This window comes from Jaculus jaculus, chromosome 5 (assembly GCF_020740685.1).
Source record: "Jaculus jaculus isolate mJacJac1 chromosome 5, mJacJac1.mat.Y.cur, whole genome shotgun sequence".
NCBI lineage: Eukaryota > Metazoa > Chordata > Mammalia > Rodentia > Dipodidae > Jaculus > Jaculus jaculus.
The window spans coordinates 167,714,353-167,724,886 of record NC_059106.1 but is presented as its reverse complement, the minus strand read 5'-3'; the positions used below and the strand labels follow the sequence as shown (position 1 = coordinate 167,724,886).

Genomic DNA, 10,534 nt, shown 5'->3' with positions numbered 1-10,534 from the left:
TCTTCTTCTGCCTCCTCCTCCTCCTCCTCCTGAGCCAAGGGGGCTTCACTTAGGAGCGTCCAGTCCCTAAGGTTCTCCCTCTGGGTTCCTCCTATCATGAATGCCGTGGTGGCTGGAAAGGCTCTTGGATTTTCATTACTGTTCTGTCAAATTCAACATGGTCTGGCCTCCTCTTGTGCCTCTAGCAAGCATGCATCCCATACGGAACAGCCGGGGGCATACTTGAACCTGCATCCCTGGCCCGTGAGGAGCCAAGGGCACATCAGAGCACCACATGAGCAGAAAGGGAGCACTCTAGGCCTCCCTCACCGATCAGCCCCCCCCCCCCACCCATTCTGGCCCTGGCACATGTGAGATGACAAGAAGCAGCAGAAGCTGCCCTTTGTCTGAACTAACAGCACCCCATTTGGATGTTTCCAGGCCCCAGTCATGGCTCATATCCTGTGACCTGCTTTTCATCCAGCCAGAAACCATGGCTCACAGGCCTGGGCTCTCCAGCTCTGCTACTTTTCCTTTCTCTCTCTCTCTTTTTTTTTTCCTCCCTCAGCCTCAAAAGGAAGATTGTGGGAATGTTTCCTGAAGAGTCAATGGCTTGGGTGAACAGTGGAAAATACGATGACGTCTCAGGCCTCCAAGTGTTGAGTGAGGCAGGAAGGGAATGAATGCAATGAGCCACAAGCAGGTCTTGGAACCAGAGCACATTTCACTCCCCGAAATACCACCACTGTGCATCACCGGCCGTGGTCATGAGTCCCAAGCAGTTGACATGGATGCAGTGTCATCAGCGGGCTTGAACAGATGCACATTCTGTCAGGATGCATCCAGGTCCCTTCTCTCTTCAGTGCCCCCCCCACTCTGCCCCCACACCCAGTCCCTCAGTCTTTCCCAATCTTGATAACTTTAACAGCTCTGCCCAGCTAATTTGGGAAATATCTCTCAGTTTGGGATTATCTGTGATCAGTTGGTGGTGAAGTGTTTTTGGCAAGAATGATGTGCCCTCATCAGAGGAACCTGATGTCAGCATGCCCTAGGCAGTGATATTGACCCTGGACACTGGGTGAAGTGGTCAAGTGTTGACCCCCTGGCCATCATAAGGTTGCCAGTTTTCCTTTGTATAAATGCCTACTCCATGGCAAAACACTGGGAAATACACATCCTGATTCCAAGCATATATTTTTGCTCATTAAATTTAGTAACCATGGGCTGGGAAAATGGCTTAGCAGTTAATGTGTTTGCCTGCAAAGCCTAAGAACTCTGGTTCTATTCCCCCAGGACCCACATAAGCCAGATGCAAAAGGGGGCACACGCATCTGGAGTTCGTTTGCAGTGGCTAGGGGCCCTGGTGTGCTCAGTCTCTCTTTCTCTCTATCTGCCTCTTCCTCTCTCAAATAAATAAATAAAATATCTTTAAAATATTTTAAGAAATTTAGTATCCATGCCAGGGGTGGTGGCACATGCCTTTAATCCCAGCACTTGGGAGGCTGAGGTAGAAGGATCACCATGAGTTGAAGGCCACCCTGAGACTACATAGTGAGTTCCAGGTCAGCCTGTGCTAGAGTGAGACCTTACCTTGAAAAACCACAAAAAATTAATATTCATGAGTGATTTTTGCTTGTGAAAGTTATAACTGTTTTCCAAAGAGTGATTTACTATTTTCCTCATTTTTTCTACATTTATTAATTGGAATGCTACTGCAAGGAAAAGTGGCCTCTTCTTTTTCCCTGTTTATTTATGCATTATTTATTTATATCAGTAAAAACAGGTACTATTCATTTTTCTATTCACTTATTATCATTAACAACATATTTTGTATGAACACATGTGTTGCTACCCCTTTTCCTCATCCCCACCCGCATTCTACTGGGGAAACTCCTCAGTGGGGTTGCACGTATTCCCCATGGAACTGTGGGTTATGTGTTGTGGGAGCAGAAGTCAGTTGGGGGGAAGGCAATGCCTCTGGGCATGATGCCTCAACCTGTGGCTTTTACAATCTTTACGCCCCCCTCTTTCACACAATCTCCTGAGCTGTGCTGAGTTTTAAGTCTACTTCAGTGATGAGCTCTTAGGAGCCTCTGGATCTCTGCTTTGGTATGTTGAGTGCTTCGGCCAGAGTCTGTCTCCTTCACCCTGGCGCTGATTGTCAGGTTCACCATTGGAAGCAGCACTCTTGCTCGTCTCCCCAATTCCTCTGTGGTTTCAGCTGTGGCTTGGCTGAAGTGCGGGGCCGGGGGGGGTGGAGTTTAACTCCTTGGGTCTCGCCACCTTAACCTGTGTTGACCTCGCTCTCCATTGGAGAGTCTGCTTCTCTTTTTCAGATGGAAGCAGGACCTGAGGACAGAAACAGCCCATCATACTTCACCAGGGCCCCAGCTGACCACAGAGAACTGGGGAAATCAATGAGCAAGAGTGCTGCCTTCTCGGTAACTCTGATATCAGCACAAGGGTGAAGGTGATACACACTGGACACTCAACTCCTACCAAAGCAGAGATCCAGAGACACAGAGGTTCCTAAGAGCCCATCACTGAAGTAGACCTAAAACGAACCCGATATAGCTCAGGGAATTTCGTGGAAGAGGGGCAGAAAGATTGTTAGAGCCACAAGTTGGGACGCTACGCACAGAGATGGTGCCTCTTCCCCATAACTGGCGACTGCCCCCACAGGGCACGACCCACATTGCCCACGGGGATAACCTGCATCCCCAGTGAGGAGGCTCCCTTTGGATGGAGGGCAGGGATGAGGGTAAGGATGGAACCAACAAGTGCGGTTTACATACTGAGCATGAACATAACTAATATAAAATAATGAAGAACAGATTTCCAGGTGAGCACCCACCGGATCCCCGATTCACCTTATCCTGTGAGGAATCACCCTTCTCCATCATTCCTTGTGTGCTTGCTCTCGTGATTCAGACTGCCGTTTCGGTATTATCTTCCCCTTAGTTTCCTTGATGTAACATTAATCGTGTGTGTGGGTGTGTGTGTGTGTGTGTGTGTGTGTGTGTGTGTGTGTGTGTGTGAATGCACGTGTGGGGGGGCACTACTGGAAGACTGCAGAGCCATCACCACCTGTCACCCCGCTGCCGAGCCGGGCTTGGTCGTTGCTGACCTGCTTCCGCCCAGGCTGCATAAACATGGGCTCTTCGTAGTGTCAGTAAAACAGGCCCCGGATCCCTGATGAGTTCCATACAAATAACCCGCGAGGGCCTCCCCGCAGCACTCTCAGGCAGATCAGGACACTTTACACATTGTGAAAATCACCCGCAGCTCAAAAGTGAATGGGACTCTTTTGCAGGTTCCTGAAAAACCAGAGTATCTAAAATATCTGATGAGGAAAATGGACTTTGAAGGGCCTGTGATATGAGTGTAATTGTCAAGTTGTCCCTGAAGCTTAGGGACTGCCCATGCATTCTAAGCAGGACACTAAGCACTTCACTGGCTCCCCACACTTATCTGGAGAGAAGGGGAAGTGATTTATACCAGCGAATCACGAGGTGTCTTGGGCCCCAGGCATTAGAAGCCAATGATTAAAACAAGATTTCAAGTTGTCTGGAGTTCAAATCAGTTTTTTTTTTTTTTTTCTTCAAGGTAGGGTCTCCCTTTAGCCCATGCTGACCTGGAACTCACTCTTTACTCTCAGGGTGGCCTTGAACTCATGGCGATCCTCCTACCTCTGCCTTCCAAGTGCTGGGATTAAAGGTGCGTGCCACCACGCCTGGAAAAATGAGCTAGCAGTTTCTTGCACACCACAACTATGCCAGGCAAAGGAAGCAAATCCTATGTCTGCCCTCACGTTCTGGTTCCAGAAAGGCAAAGGTGGGAGAGAGGCCTCCGCACAGTGCGTGGTCTCTTTGACACGCAGGTGCCCAGTTCAGCAGACTTTTTGCAGGCCACATCCTGAGCTGAGGAGCACTGCTTGGCATCCTCGTGTAAGGACCCCCCTGAGGAGTCGCTCTTCATTCTGGGGGTTCAGTGTGTTTGCCTGCACTTTGTCAACATCCCAGGTGATTGCCACGTGCACATGGGGCTTAGGACCTCAATTCCTAATCAGGCATTCCCAGGTCTCCTCCAGCAGCCGGGAAGAACTGGGGCTCCATGAAAACGGAAATGGTGCTAGTTTACAAACTATTATGAACTTTTCAATGGTGACGGCACACGTGGCCCTTGTCACCAAAGACTATGGTGGCTGCTCATGTCCTTTCCCAACGGAGCCAGCTCTTGGTCTCAGGACACCATTTCCATAGCAACCTCAGCATCCTGGTGGCTCTAATCCCAGGCTGGCTTCTCAGGGCAGCTTACCCTGCCATCACGGGCAGCCTCAGAAGGAATGACATCATCTTGGAGTGGGGAGGGTGACAAACAAGGCCTGGCTGGCTGTTTGCTCCCCTCCTTCTCAGATGACCTCACGCTGCTGCCTCAGAGCCCAGCGCCTGCCGTCACCTGGCCATAGGCCCAACCTCTTGGCCACTTGTGCGTCTTTATCCAACAGCCCCATCTGTATCCCCGATCTGCTCACATGGACCAAGCAGGGGACAGTTTGCCCTCTGTTCCTGATGATAAGTCACAAAAAAGGCGTGATTTTCAATCCTCCAGGATAGGGTGTTGAAGACCTGAGGGATCAATTCTCCCTTCAGTCTGTCCCTGGGAGGAGAAGTCAGTGAAGAAGGATAAAAATGGCGACAGGGACAGGCTATGCAAAATGTCACTTGACGATGGTTTCTGGAAATTGTACTTACTGCCCATGATGCTTAAAAAAAAACAAAAAGAAAAAAAAAACTTTATTTATTTGAGAGAGAGGCAGTGAGAGGGAGAGAATGGGTGCACCAGGGTCTCCAGCCATTGCAAACAAACTCCAGACACATGTGCCCCCTTGTGCATCTGGCTTATGTGGGTCCTGGGGAATTGAACCAAGATCCTTTGGCTTTGGAGGCAAACGCCTTAATGGCTAAGCCATTTCTCCATCCTCTGCTGTTTTTTTTTTTTTTTTTTTTTTTGGCCCCTGGGCAGTGGGGACTTGGTCACAGGGAGTCACTAGCCTCTGCTCACCAGCGGGGTTCCAAGCACCTCTAGTTTTTCCTGCACCCGAACTTTGGCACCAGAGCCAGTGCTAAGTCTTGGTACAGGGTGACTATGGTGCACGTGTGGAGGTCAGGGGACAAGCTCAGGGTGTGGTGGGTCCTCACTCCCACCTCACGTGAACCAGGGCCTCTGCTGTTGCTTGCTGCTGGTCAGGATCCCGGGACCCCGCCTCCCACTGTGGTACGGTTCACAGTTGGATCACAACGCCGTTGGGATTACAGACGCACACGCCGCTTTTCATTTGTCGTCATGTGGGTTCTGGGGACCACGGGGCCGTCACTCTGGCCCGTAGAGTTTGGCAGTGCTGGCAGCGGGGATGGATGCTGAAAGGATTTGGAAGGTGGAGACCGTGGACACGGGGAGATGACAACAGGTTTCATATTGCATGTGTGTGTTTTTGTTAAGGGCATTTTTTAAAATACCTTCTTCAGGTTTCAGTCCAAGACTTGCTTTCAGAGTTAAAGTCCCACGAGTGAGGTGTGTGAGGCTCAGGTCTATGAGCTGGCATTCCACACTGCGGGAAGACCAACTGTCCTGAGGAACATCATGTTCTGCCGACACTGTGACCTGAACTCAACTGCCACCCCAACCCTGTTCTACTATGAACACAGGGCATTTTGTTTTCACTTATGTCACTTTCTCTTTACATCTGTGAGTTCTAACCTCAGTTTTTCCTTAATACTACATAAGAAAAGGCTGTAATAATGTGGGGAAACCCATGACCTGTAATTTTAGTCATTTCTGTAAAAATAGAAACATAACACACATGTAAACTATGTAATTTACCCCACTTTATTTTGGATGTATATTACAGATAACATCTCACAAACATACCAGTGGACATTGGAAACTAAGGCCATTCTGTGAGTTATTTTTAAAACTTTGTGCTCTCCACATAATGATCTTTTTTAAAAAAATGAGTTGCCAAAACCAAGATTCTCCTCTGAAATACAAATTAAAGGTAGGTACAGGACAACTTTGGGGCCTTATCTAGTCTGAAGTTCATTGTGTGGCTAAGCCATTGTCATCTTCTGCAGTATAAATAAGACCTCTAAGGCAGCCATTAACTCAGCATTGAGCTCTCTTCTCCATGTTACAAGAGCAGTTTTTTAATCAGCCAACACCCAGTGGCGAGAGATCACTTTCTTCCCAGTGAGTAGCAAAGGGGGACTTCACCTAAGAAACACATCGCAAATTCTTGGAACAAGAAAAAGAAAGGGACCCATAACTAAGGCACTGAAAGCACATCATTTATAAAAAGAAATGTAAACAGTTTAACCCCAACAGCCTCCCTCCACTAGTCTGCACTGTGAAGAGGAACAGAGGCACTGTTGCTGGGCCAGAGCTTGCAGACCCAGGGAAAAGGGAACAGCTGTTTGCAGAATTCCATCCGCTCCCAAGTTATGATTCTTGGGATGGTGGCATGGAAGGAGCTACCTTTAAAGTGACTTGAGTGGAAACTGTTAGTTCTAGTGGTCTACATTTTGATAGCATGGCAAGGAAGAATTTTACCGGAGTCTTAAATAATGGGTTCTTCCAGATTTATTTATTCTCAGTCTTCTACCATGTCCTATGGGTGTTATTTCAGGAGTCCTTGGGTTATCTCAGCAAAGATGTCTGGTGTATTTAAAATACTTATATTTTAAAGATAATAGCTCATGTTATAAATACCACAGTTTCTGTACATAAACTTCAGAATGGTAAACTGGAAAAAGAGCAGAGAGCACTGGGGACATTTCCATTTTCGGAGCTCTCCGTCACTGCAGGAAGCCCGCTCTGCTACGGCAGGACTCACAGCTCCGAGCCCCGTGTGACGAATGGATGGATGGATGGATGGACGGATGGATGGACGGACGGATGGATGGACGGACGGAAGGAAGGAATGGCAGGGAGCATTGCAAAGGTCAAGCACATTCACTCAGGCTACAGTAACTTACATGTGACATTCTAGCATCATTTTCAAACAGTTCTATGCTTACAACCATTGGCTGTACTTCTTTAATATTTTTAAAGAAACAAGTTTTTACATAGGTAAATGTATATGTAAACACAAATCATTACAATAAAAAGCCTTATAAAAAGTTTTTTTTTTTTCCCTTTTTTGGAGTTATGTCTACAGCAAGTAAAGTATTCACCTTCTCCAGTTTAGGTGCTGTATTTATAAAATACAACCTGTATTTTACCTTCACCACGATTTCTATGATCGAAGGAGAAAGGATTTTCCCATTGGAGAGGACTTTGACCTCGAGGACAGTTACATGAAAGTCACGCTTGACCGATGGGCCAGGTGATGGGCAGCAAGGGCGGGGCTACTCCCGAGCTCCTGGGGGGGTGGAGCTTTTCTCTTTTCTAGGGAAAATACAATCCTGATTGTTAAAACTATTTCTGTGTTTAAATAAGACCCAAGGAAGTCCTCAAGAAACCCAAATTGGAAGCATTTTTCATTCAGGAAAGGGGAAAATGTGTTGTTTTTTTAACCTTAAAAACTGTCAAGTTAAGCAACTGTGTTGGGAGCAGATGTGTACACTATTTAGTTAGCTCCCAGTAGGGTTAACATGAGCTTCGAAGGAGCTGTGAACACAGCTTGGTGTGCTCCGCTAGAGAAAGGAGTTAATACCTTCCCAGTTAAAAGAACCGTCACGTCAACTGTGCTCTGCCTCAACCAAGTCTTTCTCAAAGATCTGCTTGGTAAGTTCAGCTCACCTTTCATGTGTGTTTACCTTTCATGGCAAAACGTAACTCAACTGCTGGGTGAAAACATCATGTCAATCGAGACTGAGATATCATGAAGGAGAACATCCTCATGCCCACACAGCACATAAGACCAGGCTGGTGCGGCGCAGGAGTGGAGCTGGCAGCTTCGCCAGCGCTCAGCTCCTCCGTGCTTTCTACTTGCTGCAGTCCTGACCACTGCCCCAATCCATGACGGGGGACGGGGACCTGTGGGTCGAGGGACGGGACAACGCCAACGTGTCCATGACAGCGGTGTTATTGGCTTGCTGGATTTTCCGCAACTTCTAAATGACAGGAACATTTAGCAAATGATCAAATGGGTTTTTAAATATTAATATGGAAAGAAGGGTAAGCAGCGATTTCTTGCTATCACTGAAAAGGGAACATTCTGTGTTACCTGGTTTGTCAAGGCTCAGGGCCTGAGTGATTTGGAATGGACCGTTACCACTCCGCAGCCAGTTCGGCTGTGGCTCTCATGGCAGAAGGCGGACATCCACACACATGCAGAAAACACAGTAAGTTTCCTTTTTAGGTAGTTTCTAAAGAAATGTTTCACAAGACAACTGCTTCTGGCTGCAATAACAGAATGTTCTTCGAAATATGTCTTTACAAAAGCATGTGGCTGCACGTGTATCGCTTGGTGGAGAAATGACTTTATAAAGCATGTGGCTGCACGTGTACTGCTTGGTGGAGAAATGACTTTTTAAAGCATATGACTGCACGTGTACTGCTTGGTGGAGAAGGCCACACCTGCCAACACTGTGACGAGCCAGCACTAAGTGCTCAGGATGGAAGGCCACAAGCAAGCTGAGCCACTTCTGCCCCTACATTTGGAATGAAGGCTTCCGACCGGAGGCCTGAGGCTGCTCCCTAAGGCGCACACTGGCGTGATGCCCCCAGGAAAGGGCACAGGTGGTCTTCACTGGATGCCAGGACCAGTGAGGGGATTCCTATCAAAACAATGGTCAGTTTGGAGCAAGGAAGTTCTGGCTTCTGATCTTAAGGATGGATCTGTGTCTGACTGGCATAGAAAGGATGTGGTCCGTGCCAGGGAGGAAGCCTAGTGCTCATCTCCAGGGATGAGCTAGCTGGGTAGCCAAGTGCCAGCATGTGGTGGGGCCAGTGCTTCCGAGCGCCAGACCTGCATGTGGTCTGGAACCCATCAGCAAACGGGGCTGGCTCCTCTCAGCAACACCCATGAGTACCCGGTCTTAACAGCCGGATGACTGGCTCGTGACACTCTGGCCCGAGTCGTTTCATAGCATCGATCCCTGCTACACACGCAGCATTGGAATTACATTCAAGGGTTTACAAAGAAGACTGTGGCAATATGTCCCCCATGAAATTAAGTGCAAAATACCTTTAACAAATAACGATTATAGTAAGAAATATTTGACATAGTCATGCAAAAATGCATCTCAGTTTACAAAGGCTTACAGCATTTCTAAAATATCCCCTAGGGTTTTACAGTATGAACCTTACTCACTTTTCTTTGAACTTACATGTGGCTGCTTGTGTAAAAAACGGTAGCAAGCAAGCTGGATGATTTCCAGTCCACCAAATATTCTCTCTTCCAGCACAAAGAACGCAACGTAGATCATGAAATACCACCGCACCAGACTGTAGGAGTATGTGAGCAAGGGCATGGCCAGGCAGAACAGAGCCCAGTACAGCAGGGACAGCAGCTTGACCACAAAGACCCGGAGCTCAGACTTGCAAGGGGGAAAGGCGCTCCTCTCGGGAGCCCGGAAGCGCCTGCCGCCCTCGTAGAAGGCACGCAGCCGCTGCTCCTTCTCTTCCCACCTCGCGCGGCACCACAGCTGCAGGTCCTCCCTGGACGTGGGGAGCGCGGCTGCCGAGTACCGGCGGATGTGGAAGTGGATCTCGGCGGGGAAGTCTCCGAGCAGGAGGTGCTTCTCGGTTTGAGGGATGTTGTACGGGTACGCCACGGTGATGTCATGGACGGCGTCAAGGTTTTTACCTAGGTTTCGAAAAGATAAAAATACCTTTGCTTTAGCGATGGCCGACTGGGGTGGCAGTGCTGATTCACTCTGCAAGGCAGCACCGAGAACATGAAAAGTCAGGACGGAGTGAACTACAATGAACAAAGACTAAAAATACTGATGATTCTGGGCACTTGGGTCAATATTTACCAGTTGTTTTTAGGTTTTTTTTTTTTTTCCTGCTTGCTAATTATTGCAAAGACATTTAGGAAGACGCTATCTTCATTCCCAGAAATGGTAATCTGCATTCTAGTCCTGAATGGATGGACAGTTAGCAGGATCTGAGACAGGAAAAGGAGTACAACCCTACCATCCCACAGAGATCTTACTAACACACATACTCACTGTTCAAATAAAAACACATGTTCTTAACCTTAACATTACCACCATGACCACCAGAAACTTGGAAGCAGACTTAAATAAGCAGTCTGCAACACATCAAGACTTCTATATGATATGTGCATTTTTTTTTATAAACATACAACTTGAACTTCCGGTAAGGGCCTGACCTGAAACCTATCTTGCTTGGTAACAAGGGGTTGTTTAAGAGTCATGTACCAGATGCTGCAGATGGAGAAATGGAATAAAACAGGGTCTCTGATATCCTTCAAGATGTTCAAATATCATCAGGGAGAAAGGTCTGCGTACGTTCCCACATGACCACAAGGGGCACATACGGGGATAAGGCACGGAAAGAAGGGTGGGCTCAGAGGCAGAGCAGT

At 47.8% G+C, this 10,534-nt stretch overlaps 1 protein-coding gene across 2 annotated transcripts in view; it reads right to left on the bottom strand.

Moving 5' to 3' along the window:
• Positions 1–5,845: 5,845 nt before the first annotated feature.
• The window catches only part of Lclat1 (lysocardiolipin acyltransferase 1), a 143,106-nt gene continuing 138,417 nt past the window's right edge, over positions 5,846–10,534 (bottom strand). For both annotated transcript variants that reach the window (XM_045149598.1, XM_045149597.1), the window contains one exon: positions 5,846–9,790. In XM_045149598.1, the coding sequence (XP_045005533.1) occupies positions 9,288–9,790 (503 nt within the window). In that variant the 3' untranslated portion in view covers positions 5,846–9,287. The remainder of the gene's footprint in view (positions 9,791–10,534) is intronic.